The sequence below is a fragment of the Peromyscus leucopus genome, chromosome 8a (assembly GCF_004664715.2).
Source record: "Peromyscus leucopus breed LL Stock chromosome 8a, UCI_PerLeu_2.1, whole genome shotgun sequence".
NCBI classification, from domain to species: Eukaryota; Metazoa; Chordata; class Mammalia; order Rodentia; family Cricetidae; genus Peromyscus; species Peromyscus leucopus.
In genome coordinates this window covers 48,248,969-48,267,086 of record NC_051085.1, presented here as the reverse complement: position 1 = coordinate 48,267,086, position 18,118 = coordinate 48,248,969, and the positions used below count along the sequence as shown (strand labels likewise).

The 18,118-nt window shown below is 46.2% G+C and overlaps 1 protein-coding gene across 2 annotated transcripts in view; it reads left to right on the top strand.

The window, feature by feature from the left end:
• Positions 1 to 18,110, top strand: part of Serac1 (serine active site containing 1) — a 40,996-nt gene extending 22,886 nt beyond the window's left edge. For both annotated transcript variants that reach the window (XM_028888624.2, XM_028888623.2), the window contains 7 exons: positions 2,920 to 3,070; positions 7,837 to 7,978; positions 8,882 to 8,976; positions 10,168 to 10,265; positions 11,281 to 11,463; positions 14,269 to 14,412; positions 15,732 to 18,110. In XM_028888624.2, coding sequence (XP_028744457.1) covers positions 2,920 to 3,070; positions 7,837 to 7,978; positions 8,882 to 8,976; positions 10,168 to 10,265; positions 11,281 to 11,463; positions 14,269 to 14,412; positions 15,732 to 15,847 — 929 coding nt within the window. In that variant the 3' untranslated portion in view covers positions 15,848 to 18,110. The remainder of the gene's footprint in view (positions 1 to 2,919; positions 3,071 to 7,836; positions 7,979 to 8,881; positions 8,977 to 10,167; positions 10,266 to 11,280; positions 11,464 to 14,268; positions 14,413 to 15,731) is intronic.
• The last annotated feature ends 8 nt before the right edge of the window (positions 18,111 to 18,118 follow it).

The window sequence follows — 18,118 nt, the reverse complement described above, 5'->3', positions numbered from 1 at the left end:
TACACACACACACACACATTGTGCTGGCTGGTTTTGTGTGTCAACTTGACACAAGCTAGGTCATCAGAGAGGAAGGAGCCTCAGCTGAGGAAATGCCTCCGTGAGACCCAGCTGTAAGGCATTTTCTCAATGAGTGATTAAGCGGGGAAGGCCCAGCCCATTGTGGGAGGTACCATCCCAGGGCTGGTGGTGCTGGGTTCTATAAGGTGGGCTGTAAGCCAGTAAGCAGCACCCCTACATGGCCTCTGCATCAGCTCCTGCCTTCAGGCTCCAGCCCTGCTTGAGTCCTGTCCTGACTTCCTCCAATGATGGACTGTGATCTGGAAGTGTAAGCCAAATAAACCCTTTCCTCCCAGCTTGCTTTTTGGTCATGGTGTTTGTTGCAGCAATAGAAACCTCTAATTAAGACACATATACACACATAGACATATATTCATACATAAATGGGAGTATACAGATACATGCACATATACCTTTGTATATTCATGCTTGTACACAGAAACTGAATTAACCCTTAGGTGGTCTTTAGATCAGCAGTTTTTTTTTTTTTTTTTTTTTGTTCTGAGTTGAGGTCTCATTCTGTAATCCTGCCTGAGACTAAAGGTGTGCATGACTATTTAGGCTGTATGTAAGTCTGTGCACCACATGCATGCCTGCTGCTATGGAAACCAGGAGACAGAGCTGGATCCACAGGGACTGGAATCACAGACAGTTGTGAGCTGCCTTGTGGGTGCTGGGGATTGAACCTGGGTCCTCTGGAAGAGCAGTCAGTGCTCTCTCCACCACTGGTCGGGCTCTTCAACCCCAGATCAGCAGATTTTAATTTTAATGAATTCAAATCCAGAAATCAGAAAACTTTCTGAGAAGCATGAAATGGCCAAAATATTCACCTTTTAGAACTAAATATAACCTTTGTCCACCTGTGAGTTTTTACAACTCTTGGGAAGTACCAAAACTACTCTTTATTTTTCCTTCTTCCTCCACACTGAGCGTTCCTTCCCTCCTTCTCCTTCCCCACCTGCAGGCTGGCCTTGAACTCCCTCTAGCTGAGGCTGGCCCTGAACTCCTGAAAGTCCTGCCTTCCCTCACGGGCTGCTGGACTCACAGCCATGCAGCACCGCTTTTTTTTTAAATAACTCTTTAAGGTAGAAATGTTTATCGCTGAGTGAGCCCCGCTTGTTTGCTCTCTGAGTGGTAATGAGCTTGTTAGTTGTGTATGTGAACAACCTGGGCCTTGGGGCGGCCCGCCCACGCCCACGCCCAGCTGTTAGCGTGTCCCTGCTGCTCGTTGTGCAGACATGTCAGCACCCATGAGACTGGGGAGCAGTGCCATTGATAACGCCGTTTTATTACAGTCTCGAGAACTGCCAGAAGGGGTCCCCAGTGTTCTCACCACCAAAAGATGCCATGTGCAGTGACTAACGTACACTGAACACGTTTAGAACAGTATAGGGGCTGGTGAGGTTACTCAGTAGGTCAGGGGACTTGCTGCCTAGCCTGCTAATGTGAGTTCTGTCCCCAGACCCCACGTGGCTGAAGGAGAGAACTGACCCCACACATGGTCCTGACCTCCACATGCACCCACACCCTCACATGCATGCACACAAAGCACAAAACATGTTGCACACCATTACACACACAGTTTTTATTTATAAAGTAAAATAAAGTATGCGATGGGGCTGGAGAGATAGATAGCTTAGCCATTATAGGCTAAAGCTCATGACCAAACAAGACAAAAATAAATAAATAAATAAATAAATAAATAAATAAATAAGGTTGAGAGAAGAAATGAACAATTCACAGAAGAAAACCAAAGTTGCTGTTGCTCTCAGACTACCCTGAACCCTGTGTTATGGCAGCAGTCGTTAATTCTGCTCACCAACTGAAGTTTGGGCTGTGTTCCGAGGGTAGGTGTGCGCCTGCTCCATGGGGCAGGAGGGACACATGCAAGTCAGACGCTGATTGGTGGAGCTGGGCTGGGAGCTCATCAGAGCTGCGAAGTGACTCGCTGAGGTTCCACAGCACATAGGGGACAGAGATTTGACCCCAAGTCTCTCTGACCTCAAGGCCCATGTTCTGCTTTAAGTCGTGTGTGTCTGTCTGTCTGTCTGTCTGTCTATCTATGTATGATATATGAGTAGGTACTTGTACATACTTGAGAAAACAGTTGAACCTGCTTTTTTTCAGAGCCCTCCTCCACTCACCTGCCTCCTGAGAGGTAATGACCATCGATGAGTTTGGTGCCTGTATCTTTCCAGACCTTGTGTTCTTGTCTGTCTGTGTGTGCGTGCATGCACTTTTTGTACATATGTATGAAATCATACTGTTATCCATACTTCTCTTGTTCATTCTCCCCCCCCTCCCCCAGACAGGGTTTCTCCATGTAGTTTTGGTGCCTGTCCTGGATCTCGCTTTGTAGACCAGGCTGGCCTCAAACTCACAGAGATCCTCCTGGCTCTGCCTCCCGAGTGCTGGGATTAAAGGCGTGCGCCACCACCACCCAGCATCTGTTTGTTTCTTTTTAAAATAAATTTTGGAAATAAACAATAGTATTTTTCCTTTCTGAGCTCTAGGCTTGATAAGGCTCTTATCAAATTCATTAAGAAATAGTTTCCTTATTAGTCAAGTTTGTTGGTATGATTTCTGATCTTCATAACAACCGCTGATTTTTATAAAAGTCATCATGGCATTCCCTCCTCTTTTGAACTCCCCTGTAGTAATGGCCGTGTGTTTCACGTCCCTCCTTAGCGCTCCCTCTGCGGGTCTGCAGGGGAATAGCACAGCTTCGTAGGACACAGTCCAGCTGGGGTGTTGGGGCTCCTCACCCAGGCCTTCCTCTCTCCTTTTCCAATCTGAAGCATCTCTCTACCGTCTGAGATGGTTTGCGTCAGTGCTTAGGAGGTCTGTCCTTTTCCTCAGGTTGGGTTTCTATAATGGCAGAAGCTCTGAAATCCTACCACATTATGGAGGCTTCCCACGCTGCCAGAACCCTGGCTAATCTAGACCGAGAGACTGTGTGTGAGAAATACCAGGACGGGGTGTACGTACTGCATCCCCAGTGTCGGACAAGGTGAGCACCACATGGGTCTCAATGATCATTTTTAACACTGGGAAGTGATTTTATTTGCAATGGAAAGAGGAGAAAGACCTTCAGAAGAGAGATCCAAGAAAAAAGTTGTAGCGCCCATCTCTGCAGCTAGCCATCCTCCTTCTGTTCTCCGTTTCCCGCCTAGCTGTGCGCCCAGGACCAGGGAAGAGCTGTGGAAGGAAGGAGCACACACATAACCACCCAGTCATTGCAGCCAGACCCTTTCCCGAACTAGATGAGGAAGAATGGAGAGCCCCGGGGACGGACCCCCTGAGGGCTTCCCTGCCCACCCGCCTCCTTCACCCCGGCACTTCTTACGTCAACCGGGAATGTACAATATTTCTTTGAACTCCAAGTCTCTCCTCACAGGAAATTAAAAATAGCAGCCGTCGGTTCCTCCGTCTGCACAGCTCCTTCAGTCTGACTAAAAGGGGAATGACAGGGGACAGAGGCAGGCCCCTCCCTGCGCCCCACAGCGGTCAGAACCCTGCTCCCATGCCCGTCAGTTTGGGGGCCTGCCTCACGACACCTCCTTCTAGGGGAGCTGCAGTCCACTCTTGAGGTGGGAGTGAGGCAGGATGAGAAGGGAGCAGGGTCCCAGGAGCAGGGTCAGGGTTTGTGCTGGAGGAGCCAGGTTGAGCAATCACCCACCCCATGGGAGACCCTGACAAGATCCCAGACTCAAGCTGTCTAGCTGTCACCAGGATCCGGGGTCCCCTTGCAGAAGATCCTTTAAAAAATCCTCTGCAGAAAGAAAAATGGATTTATTGGTTCATTCTAACTGGCAAATAAAATGTGATGGTGACCAATGCAGTCCCAGCTCCCCCTCCAAAAAGAGTAAGTTTAATAGGAGTTAAATGTGAACGACCATGGCTCAGGCTCCAGGTTGCCTGGGATACCATGTTCCAAAGTCAACTTCTTATAGTCACAAACCAAGAAGGAAGTCATGAGTGAGTACATTTACCAAATATTCTGGTGGGAGCATCAGATGGGTGGGGAGGGAAAACTCCGGAAGAGGTTCACCTATTACCTGGTGACATTTTAGCTTTTGGTTAGTGGAAACATTAGCGTCTGTCTGGAAGCATTTGAATAAAATCAATTCATTAGGGTTCTTCCTCACACTTTAAAAACATTATTTCTGTAAAAACAAACAAACGCATTTGTTTTTAAAAGTATCCACAAGGGACAGAAAAAGGAAAGCCAAAGATGAGCCCCCTAGTGGTGGAAGGGGGAGTTGGTTCCTGTTTAGTGTTTTGATAAGAGAAAGAGCCCAGCAAAGGGAACAGCGCCCTCTAAAGGCCGCTCTTGAGGAGCAACACAGACACTGTGCTGTCGGTGCGGTGCCTTTCTCTCTTCCTGTACGTGGGAAAGTCGGGTTTAGTTCTGCATCTGTCAGGGTGTTCCCAGCCTTTAGCCACACACCGCCACTCTGAACCGTTTTTCCCACACACCGCCGCTCTTGAACCGTTTGCTGCGCACACCTTGGGTCTCCCCATCATTTACCAGACCTGTGACTTTCCTTTTTGGATAAACTCTAGGACAGAATCTTATATCAAAGAATCTCCTTCGGTTTCAGCCTTATTTTAACCAAAAACTATTTTAACATTTTGTACTTATTTCTCAGACATGATGGTTCCTTTCTTATTTTTCTTAAAAAAAAACTTTTAAAGTTAGAAAAATATTATCTTGACGTATGTATATTAATTAGTGAACAACTGAAGTCCTAATATCAGAGGCACTGCCTTTGCTAAAAAAAATCGGCCTTCCGTTTGGATCCACAAAGCAACCAGGAGGATAAAGTCTGCTGTGTCTGCCTGCACTGTGGGCCACACTCCTGCCTGAGTCTCCTAGGCTTGTTAATACTCATGGAGAGCCTACCCAAATGATCAGAGCTGAAGGCGTGTGTGTGTGTGTGTGTGTTTTACTGTCCTAAACTTCCAGTCACCTTGCACCCTGAGGACAGCAGAATCCTGTGGGGCCACCCAGATGAGGATGGTCATCCTCGAGGGTGGGGCTGTACCGTCCTCCTGAGAACTGGTGTCTCCTCAAGCAGCAAGGACTTCCTAGACTGGCCTGCCATGTAGAACCCAAACAGTGATCAAGGTGGTTGATCCCTTGGCCTTGGCCAAGATGGTTTCGTTTTGTCAACTACTGGTTTCTTTGTCCTAGTTTTTCTTGAACTTTCAAGCTCATGTCCGTGCCCCACCGACGGGCTTTGGGGTGCTGGACTCCTCTGTTAGTCCTCCCCAGTGCCCTGGAGATGGAACTTTCACAGGCACACTAGGAGCGGTGGCTGCACCTGGCTCTCTGGTGCTGCGGGAGCTCAGACTTTTGTCCTAAAAATCCTGTTGCATGATGAACTAAAAGGAATTTGAACTAATTTTGGGTGATCACTTATGAGCTAATTTGAACTGAATGCTTTTGGGAGAGCATCATGTATACATACCATGTAATGTATCTCAGTAGCACACAGAAATGTGTACATTGATAAATCAAGATGAAACAACCTTTGTGTTAAAACTTATAAAGCAAAGCATATATATCAGTTTAAAAAGAGGGGAGAATCTAAATTTTCAACAAAATGAATTGAATTAGAATCACCGCTTTGGTTAAACTCTAAAATCTTTTATTCATGCCATTTTCTTAAGTAGACCTCGCTGTTACCTGGGTTTAAAGTGTATCTTTTGTATTTTTCTACTTTGATTCCAGTGTAATAACTAATTCTTACATGTCTGTCCTGTAGGGAGGATGAGCTTGGGATAGCAGCCTTTCTGGGTTCAGAGAGAGTAGGATATACCAGTGCAGATCCCTGTAACCTGGACAGTTAGACCAAGAGACAAAGACCTCCTTATTGTAGTCTCAAAGAAGAAAAGGAACTGTATTGGCTGGTTTTGTGTGTCAACTTGGCCAGCTAGAGTCATGAGAGAGGAGGAGGGAGCCTCAGTTGAGGAAATGTCTCAATAGATCTGGCTATAGGCCATTTTCTTAATTAATGATTGATGGGGGAAGGCCCAGCCCGTTGTGGGTGTGGCCATCCCTGGGCCGGTGGTTCTGGGTTCTATAAGAAAGCAGGCTGAGCAAGCACCCCATCCATGGCCTCTGCATCAGTTCCTACCTCCAGGTTCCAGCCCTGCTTGAGTTCCTGTCCTGACTTCCTCCAATGTTGGACTATGATCTGGAAGTGTAAGCCAAATAAACCCTTTCCTCCCCAGCTTGCTTTTTGGTCATAGTATTTCATTGCAGCAATGGAAACCCCTAAGACAGGAACCAACAGATAAAAATCATGCACAACAATTACATGACATTAACAGTAATTATGAACACAGAACACAATACAATTCTAGTAAAGCAGAATACACCCGGTAAACACCACACAGAGAATGTCCCCATGTCTGTGAGATGTAGGAGGGAGGAGCCTGGAGAAGACAGCGTGGTCAAGAGGTGACTCTGTACACAGACAGGCTTGGGTTAGCATCTCTGCTGGTCTTAGGAGCTGTCAGCAGAGGGGAAGCCCCTTTGGTAGGTCAAAGGAGCGATCAGTGATCCTGAAACTCCCGAGGGCCCTGAGCCTCATGTCAGAGCCTTTAGTCCAGCTTTTACCCAGGCAGTGTCGAGTGTTCCCTTGTCATCTAATCTCTTGTTTCACTTGGGGGTCACTGAGCGATACAGGAACAATACAGGAGGAAAGGCAAGGTCAGATGAGGGGGTAAGAAGTTAGGTTCTTTTTGCCTCAGCTGTGATTTTGAAACGGCCTCCAAAATTTTCTTAACTATTTTTTAACGTTTTTTTAAAAAAATTGATAGTTTCCAAAACTCTCATAAGTTTATTCTAAATTAGCAATTTTATCATTAATTTAATGTGTTTAAATTTCACTTATGATTTTTTACTTCTGCTTAGGACTTTTAGTGTACACACACACACACACACACACACACACACACACACCACAACTTTGGGATGTCAAATGGTTCCCTTTTTTTTGGACTATTTACTAAACATTAAGCCAGCTAGAGTACAAAATGATAGTTTTTCTATAAGCATTTTCTCTTTTCTTCCATTTCTGTTTCCCATTTCAGTTTTTTTCCCTCTTCCCTAAACACGGTAACCGTCTATGCTAGCTGGTGGGGTGTGAGTTGAATGAGGTTCACAGACTTACGGGAGCGGCTCCCTTTCGTCTCTCTGAGGTTGAGTCTTCCCATCATGCCTCAGGTGTGTCCCGCCTGCTGTGGGAAGTGAGGGGAGGTCAAGGTACGGGGTGAGCCACCCTTGTGTGTGTCTTCCTGGCTCAGTCAGTAAGTTTCCTTCCAACCTGGAACGAGGTGCGTTGTCTTGGGTTTCCCCATGAGGCCACTGCATGTCCTTGGAGGTCCCCCTGATATTTCTCATGTACAATGACTTTGCCATTATGTTAGCATACTTTGCCTAATTTTTTAAATACCTTAATTGGCTTGTGGAACCTTTTCCTAGACTTATTTAGAGGGTAACCTCGTGGTGGTATCACTCACATGGATCATGGAGTTTGTTATAGTTGCTGTGGTTGGATTGCCTGGCTAAATGTGTCTCCTTTCCCTGAAGGAGCAATGAATGTGCTCTGTCCTTGTCACATCCCCAGGATTCTTCAGCAGCCCTGTGTTGATAAAGTTTGTGTCGCCTCAGCCTGTCAACGCCCTCCACAGAGAATGCTGTATAGCTTGCTGCAGTAGTAATGCACTTATTCTGCTTCTTTTTAAAACTCTCTTCCCTCTTAGTCAGCCCATTAAAGCCGATGTCCTTTTTATTCATGGCCTTATGGGAGCAGCGTTTAAAACCTGGCGTCAAAAGGACAGTGAGCGGGTTCTGACGGAAAATGCTTTGGTGGATGAGAACAGGTACACGACATGCTGGCCCAAGGTAAGGAGCTGCGGCTGGGAATGTCACCCATAGTTAACACTGCTGAGCCCCTGGGATTTCTCTCGCCGCTCTGCCTCCCTTGGAGACACCTGCAGGATATAGCATCAGCTGGGCTTGTGGCTCTTCTGCATTGTACACTTTCTGTGTAGAGTATGTTCTGTGACTCTAGAATAATACTCCACGAGTGATAAAGTAGGATAAGAGTGTAATCATTCACTTTGATTCACCATTTAAAAGACAATACAGCCATAATTAATTGTACTAGCCAATTTTATGGCTTTAATAATTATAAAGGTAGGAAACTTGGATGATGTAATTCTCCTTTGCAATTCTTTGATATTTTTTCCTCCAAAGAGCCACAACTCCAGGATGAATTCATGGGATGAAATTTATTCCAAGTCCATGCAGGAGAATGCTGTGTGTCAAGAGTTTCCCGGGCTTTGCTCCCCTCCCCCTCCCTCCAGAAAGACTAGCATGCTCTTCTCTCCATTGATGCCGAAGTCTGGAGATGTCAGCCTCCAGTTCCCGAGACAAACAGTTATCGTTAGTTTCCAATTCTCAGGTCTCAGTGTAGTCCAGCAGAAAATACAGTCTGTTCTGAGATAATAGATTCCTACTAACTGCTAAAAGCTTCCAAAACAAGTCTTGATTTTGGCAATTGCAGATGAAAATCAACAATGTTCTCATACCTATATTTGCCTGTTATAAATATTGATGGCATTTTATGACCAGAGATGTAAAAAGATGAAGTGCTTATTTTTATTAGTACCTCCATCTCCAGCATATTCCAGTGTCCTCTGTAGTGTCTATCGTAGGAGACCTTTGGCCACAAAGAGCAATTACTATGCAGTAACCGAATGGGGAAATGCCTGCATCTTCTCATGAACCTCTTGTTTTACCTAGACATGGCTAGCGAAAGACTGTCCTGCACTTCGCATTATATCTGTGGAGTATGACACCAGCCTTAGTGACTGGAGAGCAAGGTGCCCCAAGGAAAGGTAACGTTAGAGGGTGCACTGGACTAGGAGGGAGGGAAGAGCTCAGGCCACAGTGGTCCTGTGCCGTGGGAGGCCTTTTTCTACAGTTGTAAATCACAGGCAGGTTTATTTTTTAAGTGTTGGGGATCGAGTGCAGGTCTTGTGCTGTTAGGTAACTGCTCCAGTCTGCTACCATCGTTGTCTTCCTTAGCTTACAATGAGTAATAAGTAGTCGAAAGCTTAGATACAACATGGTGTTGAGCTCCTGACAGGGCTCATGTAACTGCAATAGTAAAAGACTACAGATCTCTGTCAAAGTCTTCACGTCTGTGGGCAGTATAACTGATAGCTGCTTGTATATTCACAATCCTCCCGGCTAAGGGACACTCGAGGAAAAAGATGAGATGCCAAGCAGTTTTGACCTGTGTCCCTTTTACGTCCTAAGGAGCAGTGCCTTCCTGGGTCCCAGGACCTGATAGCCTAGTCCTACCTCTGGCTCACTGTCATTCAGTGGAGGCCACTCATTCAGTGTCTGTGAAGCTTTGCTCACACATAGCTGATCTAGTTGGTGACGTAACATGCTGCTTGATGAGCGGCCCCCAGAAGGGTGCCCACAGAGGGCACGTTGGCACCCAGCCCACCTGTGTCTCTCAGAGCACTGGGGAATCTTGGTTCTCAAAGATGTTATAGTTGGAGAGTGTGAAACCAGCAGACTGCTAAGCTGTGAAGTTAAGTTCCCTTTGTTCTGAAATCACTCATTTTGAACTGTGATGATCATTTCCGAGTATTCAAAGCATAAATCCAAGTGGTGGAAGCTTAATGTCCATAGCATAAACACAGTAGGAATAAACTCAGACAATCAAGTCTCTGGGACATTTTTATTGTCAGGCCATGGACGAAAAGGGATTTCCCCCCATACTTAAGTGCTTAGGGCAGCTGAGATGAGACCCATGTTCAACCTGTAAAAATTGCCAAATCCATTTGATATTCAAATAATGTGTGCTTAGTGTATGAGTGGCCTGTTGTGGGCTGAGTAGTCCTAATTGTGTGATTGTTAAGAAGTTTCAGATAGAGAATAAAACTGGCCTAGCCTGCACCCCAGAGTGTGAGCCAATAGCATTGAACAAGCCAACATTCTTGTCTTAAAAGTGAAGTAGCAAGATTTGGGGGATGGATGCCTCCCGTCACGCTTGCTGTTTTCGTTTTGTTCAGAAAGTCCATTGCATTCAGAAGCAACGAACTCCTTAGCAAGCTCAGAGCTGCTGGTGTTGGGGATAGGCCAATGATTTGGATATCACATAGCATGGGAGGTAAGGATGGGTTCGTCTACATAGAACGGCCATCATGAGGTGGTTGTCAAGGTTGTGGCCAACTGAAAGTTCCACATCTGTTTTAGTTAACTAGTTTCCCCACCCCAAGTTAATTAGAGTTACTACTCTCCTTCCACGCTATTTGTTTTTCTAGAAGGTGACAGCTAATAACAGACTGATTGGGAGGGCTTGGATTGATAACGTGGTGGTTCCATGTGGTCATTATTAGCCAGCATCACACATGGGATGTTTACCAGTTAGACTCAGTGAAGCCAGCATTCCTGGAGACTTCAGGGGCTCCCTTTCTTCCCCTCCATGCCTCTTCCACATTGCCAGCTCTGTTGCTGCTGTGTGCTTCCAGTCCCAGGTGCCTGTGCTGCTGAGGTGTGCTCATAGTTTTGCTGTGCCTGGCTGCCATGCTTGGGGGCCTGCCGCTCTTCAGCTGCATGCCTGCCTTCTCCTGCCCTCCCCAAAACCAGCTCTCTGCCTTCTCCTTATGCCTTGCTGAAGGCCTTTGCCTAGCCCTAGGCGAGCGTGTCTGATTAAGCATGACTTAGGCTGAACCTCAGCCATGGCTTTTTGCTGACGAAGGTGCATGTAACCCTTCTGCTCCTCAAAAATCCAGTCATGGTCCCTGGTGCCTCTGTATTACCTGGTTAGGTGCTCATGGGAGCCTTTCCCCAGCAGCTGATTTTCTTGTCAGGACCTATGACTTTGCACTGTAGTACTCTCCTGGATGTGAGCTTCAGTGGCCGGGCACGGCTCAGGCAGGGCTTGACTTTCCTCACGCAGGCAGTGGGATCTGAGAGGGGGGTCCGCACCACCGAGCAGTCTTCGGACTTCATAGACTCATAGTCATAATTCTACAGGCTTGTCATTAAAGGCTTTTTTTTTGTTGTTCTTAAGGAAATGATGTAAATTTTAAAGCATCTCTGTTTTGTTTGCTTGTTCTGTTTTCAATGAGTGACAGAAGAGAGGAAACAACTTACACTGTCTCTTACTTCACCCTGGCCAGGTCTTCTTGTCAAAAAGATGCTGTTGGAAGCCGCCAAGAAGCCAGAACTGGACGCCATGATAAACAATACCAGAGGAATCATTTTTTACAGTGTCCCTCACCACGGATCCCACTTGGCTGAATACTCCGTTAGCGTTCGATATCTTCTCTTTCCTTCTTTGGAAGTCAAAGAACTCAGCAAGGGTAAAGCTTTCTGTTGTGAAGGGAATTGCAGCGGTATGGACATTAACCATATGGAAAGAGGGGGAAATAGAATTGGCTTCTTCCTTAATTATACTGTCTTGGTTCTAAATTTGCATACAACTTTTAACTCAGCTTGATTTTTCTTTGGTACTTCTCTTTTTTCTTCTTAACCAACTATCTACTTGAGTATAGACGTAATTTTTATGTTATCTCAACCAGTCAAACTTAGACAAATTATGATTTTTCTTCCAAGCTAGTACACTGCCTTTTTCCATGAATTTGGAAACCATCAACTGTCAAAATACACACAAACTTTTGAGACAGCCTGTTATAAAGCAGTGTGTTTGTCATCAGCACTTGATTTGTGGCTTATCGTGGGATTTATTCTAGAGAAGCCTCTGTGTGGATGGAAGAATGTGCACTCTGCCACTTTGGACGGAACGTCCTCAGAATCCCTGTTAGGCCCAGTCACTGTGTGTCACGTGTTTCAGCTTGTTCCATGATGATCTTAGCATCGTGGAAAGTGGGGTCTGAAGGTCTCCAACTGTTACTGTATTGATCCGTCTCCACATTTACATCTGTTTTACACAGTTGGCCGGTTCCATGTTAGATGCATGCACATACAGTCATTACATGCTCGTGCTGAACTGATCCTGTCTGTTTCTGACTTCAAACCTGATTTTTCTGATTAGAGTACAGCTGTCCCTACAGATGAGTGACATGCATTTCTTGTAGACATCACATCACAAGGTCTCTGGTGATTGGGTGGAGACTATAAATCATCCATCTGTAGGGTTATTGTGATGTTCTCTTGCTAGTTTGTTAACTGTATTCCGGGCCTTCTGGTGAATGTGTGTGCCATTGTGTGCTTTGATGATGGCTGTCTTTTCCTCCTACTTCAGTCTGCTGCTGTGGAGTCTCCTCAGCATCTCCTTAGCTGGGAAAGGCTTCACTATTCCATGTTGAAGGATAATTTTGCGGGGTGTAGTATTCCTGGTTGGCAGTCTCTTTGAGTATTTTGCATGTCATTCCATTCTCACTGTTTGCATTTTTAAAAATTATGTCTTGGTAAACTATTATTGAGTGTCTGGGGGTCCTCTGAGCTGTTGTACACAGATGTCTGTACCTCTGAATGTTTGGAAGTTTGGCTGTTATTTTATGAATCTCCTTTTCATTGACTTTCACATTTTCTTCACCTTCTGAGTTTTCATAGTAGGAATCTTATTTCTTCCATTTCCCTTTCCCTCCCTCCTTTACGTGTAGACTGAGTTTAAAAATCAAACCTGTCCTTAAGGTCAGAGTTTCTTTTTTTCCCCTCATTCTAATCCATTACAGAAACTCTTTTATAGTTTTTCAAGTTCTGATTGGTTCTTTTTAATGATTTCTGCCATTGGTCTATTTCTCACTCATAGTCAATCTTTTTAAAAATAGTTTTCTTTTTAAGTTTTGTGCATGCCTTTGTATACACAGGTTGCCTCGTGCATTTGAGTAACAGAGCCCTGAGAAGCCAGAGGCACTGGATCCTTGGAGTTCAGAGGACGTGGGCGCTGGGGACCAGGAGCAGCACGCGCTCCCCTCCTGACCATCTTCCCAGCCATGTTCTTTATTCTCCTCATCTCATTAAGTTTCCTTAGGCTCCACGGTTTTTAATTCCTCTGTAGCCATTTCTTCCATTGCCTTTGATTCTGTATCTAGAGAATTAATGCTTTCCTTCACGGTGTTACACTTCTTTCCATGATGTGTAGTACCCATCCCTTCCAGCCTTCTGAAGGCCCTGCGGAATGAGCAGAGCTGACGCTGCAGTCCACTGAATGTAGACTTGAGGGTAGAGACCCAAAAGAGCCATAGATAACCTGGGCTTGAAGTGATGGCAACCAGATGTGCAGAGCTGTGGGGCCAGATGACCCTTCCCAGGTTTCAGAGCTTCTCTGTGGCCAAGCTCTCACAGGATGCCTCTTTTCAGCCATCTTGGCTCTGTGTTCTTACAGCCCAAGCATTATTTTTTTCCCCTTGTTTGGTGGTTATTGTTTACTCATGTCCTGTATTGTGACTCTTCTCAAATCATTCTGAAGATACTGGAGTGCTCTGTAAAGTTCCTGTGTTTCACAGAAGTAGTATTAGTCAGACTTCTGATGGCCGCTGTTTTTTTCTTCTGTTTTGTCTATATTTCTCTGTGTTTAGGTGACTGGTCATGATCAGTTGTCATCAGTCTCTCACACTGACCCTGGAGCTCATTGATTGGCCAGACAGACTAGCTAATAAACCCCACAGCTTCCTGTCTTTCCTGCACCCCTCCAGAGCTAGGATTGTGTAGCCACATCTGGCTTTCTGCACAGGTTCTAGGGATCCAGACAGGTCCTCACGGGAATTAATCAGGGTTCTGTAGAGGAACAGAACTGGTGGATTGAAACACACACACACACACACACACACACACACACACACACACACACACACACACGGGATTTATTAGAATGGCTTACAGGCTATGCAGTCCAACAATGACTGACTCCTGATGGAAAGTTCGAGAATGCAGTAGCTATGTTTAGTCCACAAGGCTAGATGTCTCAGCTGGTCTTAAGCAGATGTCAGAATCCTGAGGACATGCTCTAATGCCAGTGGAGCAAGGGATTCCTTCCTCCTTGTCCTCCATCACCTCAGGCAAACACTTAGCTATTGAGTGAGCCCCTCTCCTGCCTGAGTCCATTGTGAATCAGTTTTAATGTCCTTCCTCTCTGAGTTAAAGATGAATGCCTCTGTCCTGAATGAGTAATCAGACTGCCATAATCTCATTCTGCTTCATAGATTCTCCTGCACTGAAGACACTACAGGACGACTTTGTGGAGTTTGCGAAAGACAAGAACTTCCAGGTGCTGAATTTCGTAGAAACGCAACCAACGTTTATCGGCAGCATGATTAAACTGCACATAGTGCCCGTGGAGTCTGCAGGTACTCAGTCTTGAGGCAGGGTGGCCACTGGTGCCTAGGTGATGGGACCCAGCATTTAATAGATGTCAGTTTTTATAGCCAGTGTTTTGGGAATATACGGGAGAAAGGTTAATAAAAAAATCCAGGGCCTAAGTCCGTTATACTTTTTAGCAACAGATTCCAATCCCTCTGCAAGCGTACATCCTTGACTTTAGCCTGTATAGAGTAGATAACAGCTGGCTGGCTGGCTAGCTAGACACCAACACTTCGGTAAGGAGACTACCAAGCACTTCTGTAAGCTAGAATAAAAGGGGCACGTACTTAACAAATTGAGAGCTGCAGAAAAACCTTAAAGAAACCTGTAGTAAATGTAGGATATAAAAGTTTGGAAGATTTGGTAAATGGAAGATGTATGGGGAATATTCAAGCAGGAATAATTGAAAAGAAAAACTAGTGTTAAGCTGTGAGTAGAGGGTGGGTGGGGTACTGGATACCGGCTGCTACAGTGTAGACTCGGCATGCAAGCTCTCCTCAGAGTGTCCTCATTTGCACTGTAGCCACCAGACATCTATCTGAAGTGCCTCCCTTGACTGGCCACATCTCCTCAGCTTGAGGATCATCTCCTGGAACTCCTTCCTGAGGCTGGCTTAGGTCCTTCCTGGCAGCTCTTAGTGCCCACACACCATGTGCTTGCCTTAGTGATGATTCTTAGTGTGCATAATGAGCTTTGTCCTTATCTCAGGATCTACAACACAAAATGGAAAATACCCCCACAGATCCCAAAGCAGCTCTACAGCAGAACCCCAGGTCCTCGGCTGGGACATTGCACAGCAGCGGCGTCAACGCAGCAGCAGAGCCAGGCTCCTGAGCAGCTGCTGCAGCACCACAGCATTGTCCCCGTCATGCTGACTGTCCCCTTTCCCTTTATTACATCCTCCCTCCACTCGGTGGTGACTCACTGGCATCTCTTGTTACCTGCATCCAGGTGGACTTGCCAGACTGAAATAACAGATCCCCTTTCTGGTCCCTCAAGCAGTCAAATACTGACGCAGTCAATCCTGTCATTGTCTCCGTCCCCTCCCGAGAATGAGCATGGGGATGTGGACCTAGAATAGGTTCCACGTGGGCACCCCCCTCTTAGGAGAGCAGCAGAATGATTCGTACTAGCAGCAGGCACAGGGAAGACCACAGTGCAGTGCGCAGGGCTTGGAACCCACATGGAAGTCGGGAAAGTAGAATCTCAGACTCACACGCACTGGGCGTCCATTTTCACATGAGTCAGAGTTCCGCTCGGCGAGCTTGGCATCCCTTTGCTTGACTGACACTTCTGGTTTCTTCAGATTTAGGCATTGGGGATCTAATTCCTGTGGATGTCAACCATTTGGACATTTGCAAGCCGAAGACAAGAATGCTTTTTTATATCAACGTACTCTACAGTTCATCTGTGAAACTTTAGCCAAGGACCTTGGAAACTGACAGCTGCCTTTGTGTGAATACAGAGCAGGAAACATGGCTTTCTCCTCTTGTTCAGCTCTGTGCAGGTGGGCAGCCACAGTGGCGGCCTGTTCTGCAGCGTGGTGCAGACGGAAGGCAGCTCTTCACACCAGCACTGGGAAGTGCCCACACAGACCTGGACGCCACAGGGGAAGGGTTAAATGGAGTTGCTCTGGTCTAAAAGAAACTCCATGGTGCCAGGCCTAGGCCTAGGGGCAGAGCTGCTCTGGCCAGAGTGCCTGTCCACCCGAGACTGTCCTAGCTCATCCGAGAGCCCTGGCAGGCAACTCCGAATACCATGAAAATGCCATTTGGAGAGAACAGACTAGAACTTGCAGAGGCCATGTTTGTCCTGGGTGCCATGCATAATGTTGTAGTGCCAGCTTTTAACTGTTAGTGTGTCAGTTACAGATTTGACACTTTCTCACGGGTTCTCACACACCCAGTTGTGTGCACGGGCAGTCTTGTATGCTTCTGTTTTTTCATATTGCTGAGAACAGTCTTTTTTCTAAATACTCTTTCTAGGATATTTTAACTAGTCGTGCAGTACTGTGCTCTGGATAAGGAATATGTAAGGGTCAGCATATGAAAACAACTATGTGAAGCTGCCAGATCCACTAACCAAGTGGTATTAGGACTCTCAACTTTCCTTTGTGTTCTCTTTAGAGGTACTTCTGGTACGGGGAGTAGGAAGTCAGGCTGGTGGACTTTTTGTGTTTGAGTAATAGCATTATTGACATGAAATTCATTTCCTTTTTTTTTTTCCTTTGGTGTAGCACTAGGATCACACCCAAGACCGTGTGCATGCTAGCCAAATACTCTGCCGGGAAGCTACATCCCCAGCCCCAAGTTTTAACCTTTGAAGTGTCCATCTTACTGGTTTTTAGTATGTTCAGAGTTACCAGCTATCACCACTGTCATTTCAGGCTGTTTATCGCTCACTGAGCAGCAGTTTCCCTTCCTGTCCTAACCCCCTGGTAAACACCAACATACTTTCCATCTCTGGATTTACCCAGTGCCACTCCTAAAGATGCTGGCTTCACCTCGTTGCTCTTAGCATACTGGTTCCATCTTGCATTGGTCCTTTGCCGACTCTCGGCTTCTTCCCTGGCATGAGGTGAGCAGTTCTGCTGACCCTGGTATCCTGTCGTGATGCCGTCTCACTCAGTGGGACCAGTGACCGAAACCACAGGCCACTCGCTGCCCAGGTGCTTGTCATAGCCGTGAAGGTAGACACAGTTCTGCTTTAAAACTGGAATCTGAGAAGAGCTATCGATGTGTTATTCAATTACTGTGGCTGTTTTTCCGAGTAGACAGCATTTCTGCTCTGTCCGCATGCTGGAAAGACCGTTTATCACAAAGGTGTGAATGAGGTTTGTCATACACCAGACCAAGGGGGAAGAAATGATGTCCTTTCTCGAGCTGGAGCAGGACAACACAAGGGCAGCACTGGCCAAGGCGCACTTCTAAAAGCAGCACAACCCGAACAAGGAAGCGATTGAAACGCCCAGCGGGCACAATGGCGTGGTACAGAAGCAGCGGACTTAAGGACTGGACGAGCGCAGAGCCCACGAGCACGGCTTGATGTGGACAGAGGCGCAGTAGCTGCGGGAGGAAGATGCTATCCGCTGCAGGGCAGGCAGGCGCTGGCAGCATCGCTGAAGGCCCGAGTGCCTTTAGTGACTGCATGAAGGCAAACGGAAAGAATGAAAATACCGTGCTTTAAAATGCAAACAGAATCCCCGAGAAACCAAGTAACCCTCCTACCTCACCTTAGAAATAGGAAGGAGGGAGGAATCACAGTCTCAGCTAAATTGTCCTTAAAACGGCCATCAGTGTAATGAACAGATGTAGTCAGGCTGCAGGAACCCAAGCAGTGTTGATGAGGTCTAGAGCTTCACCTTGAGTGTACGTCACTTAGTGTGTAATGTAATGGCATGGAATATAATGTGGTATTTTATCATACATAGATTTCTAGAATAATGTTAATTTATGGATACATTTGGGGTAAACCAACCCACAACTAGAAATATGTTGATGAAATCATTAAAAAATATATCTTGGGCTGCACATGATGGCACATACCTTTAATACCAGCACTCAGGAGGCAGGGAAATCTCTGAGTTCAAAGCCAACCTGATATACATAGCAAGTTCCAGGCCAGCCAGGGCTATGTAGTGTCTCAAAACAAAACGTACACATGACCACAAACAGGAAACTTTAAAAAGGGCGT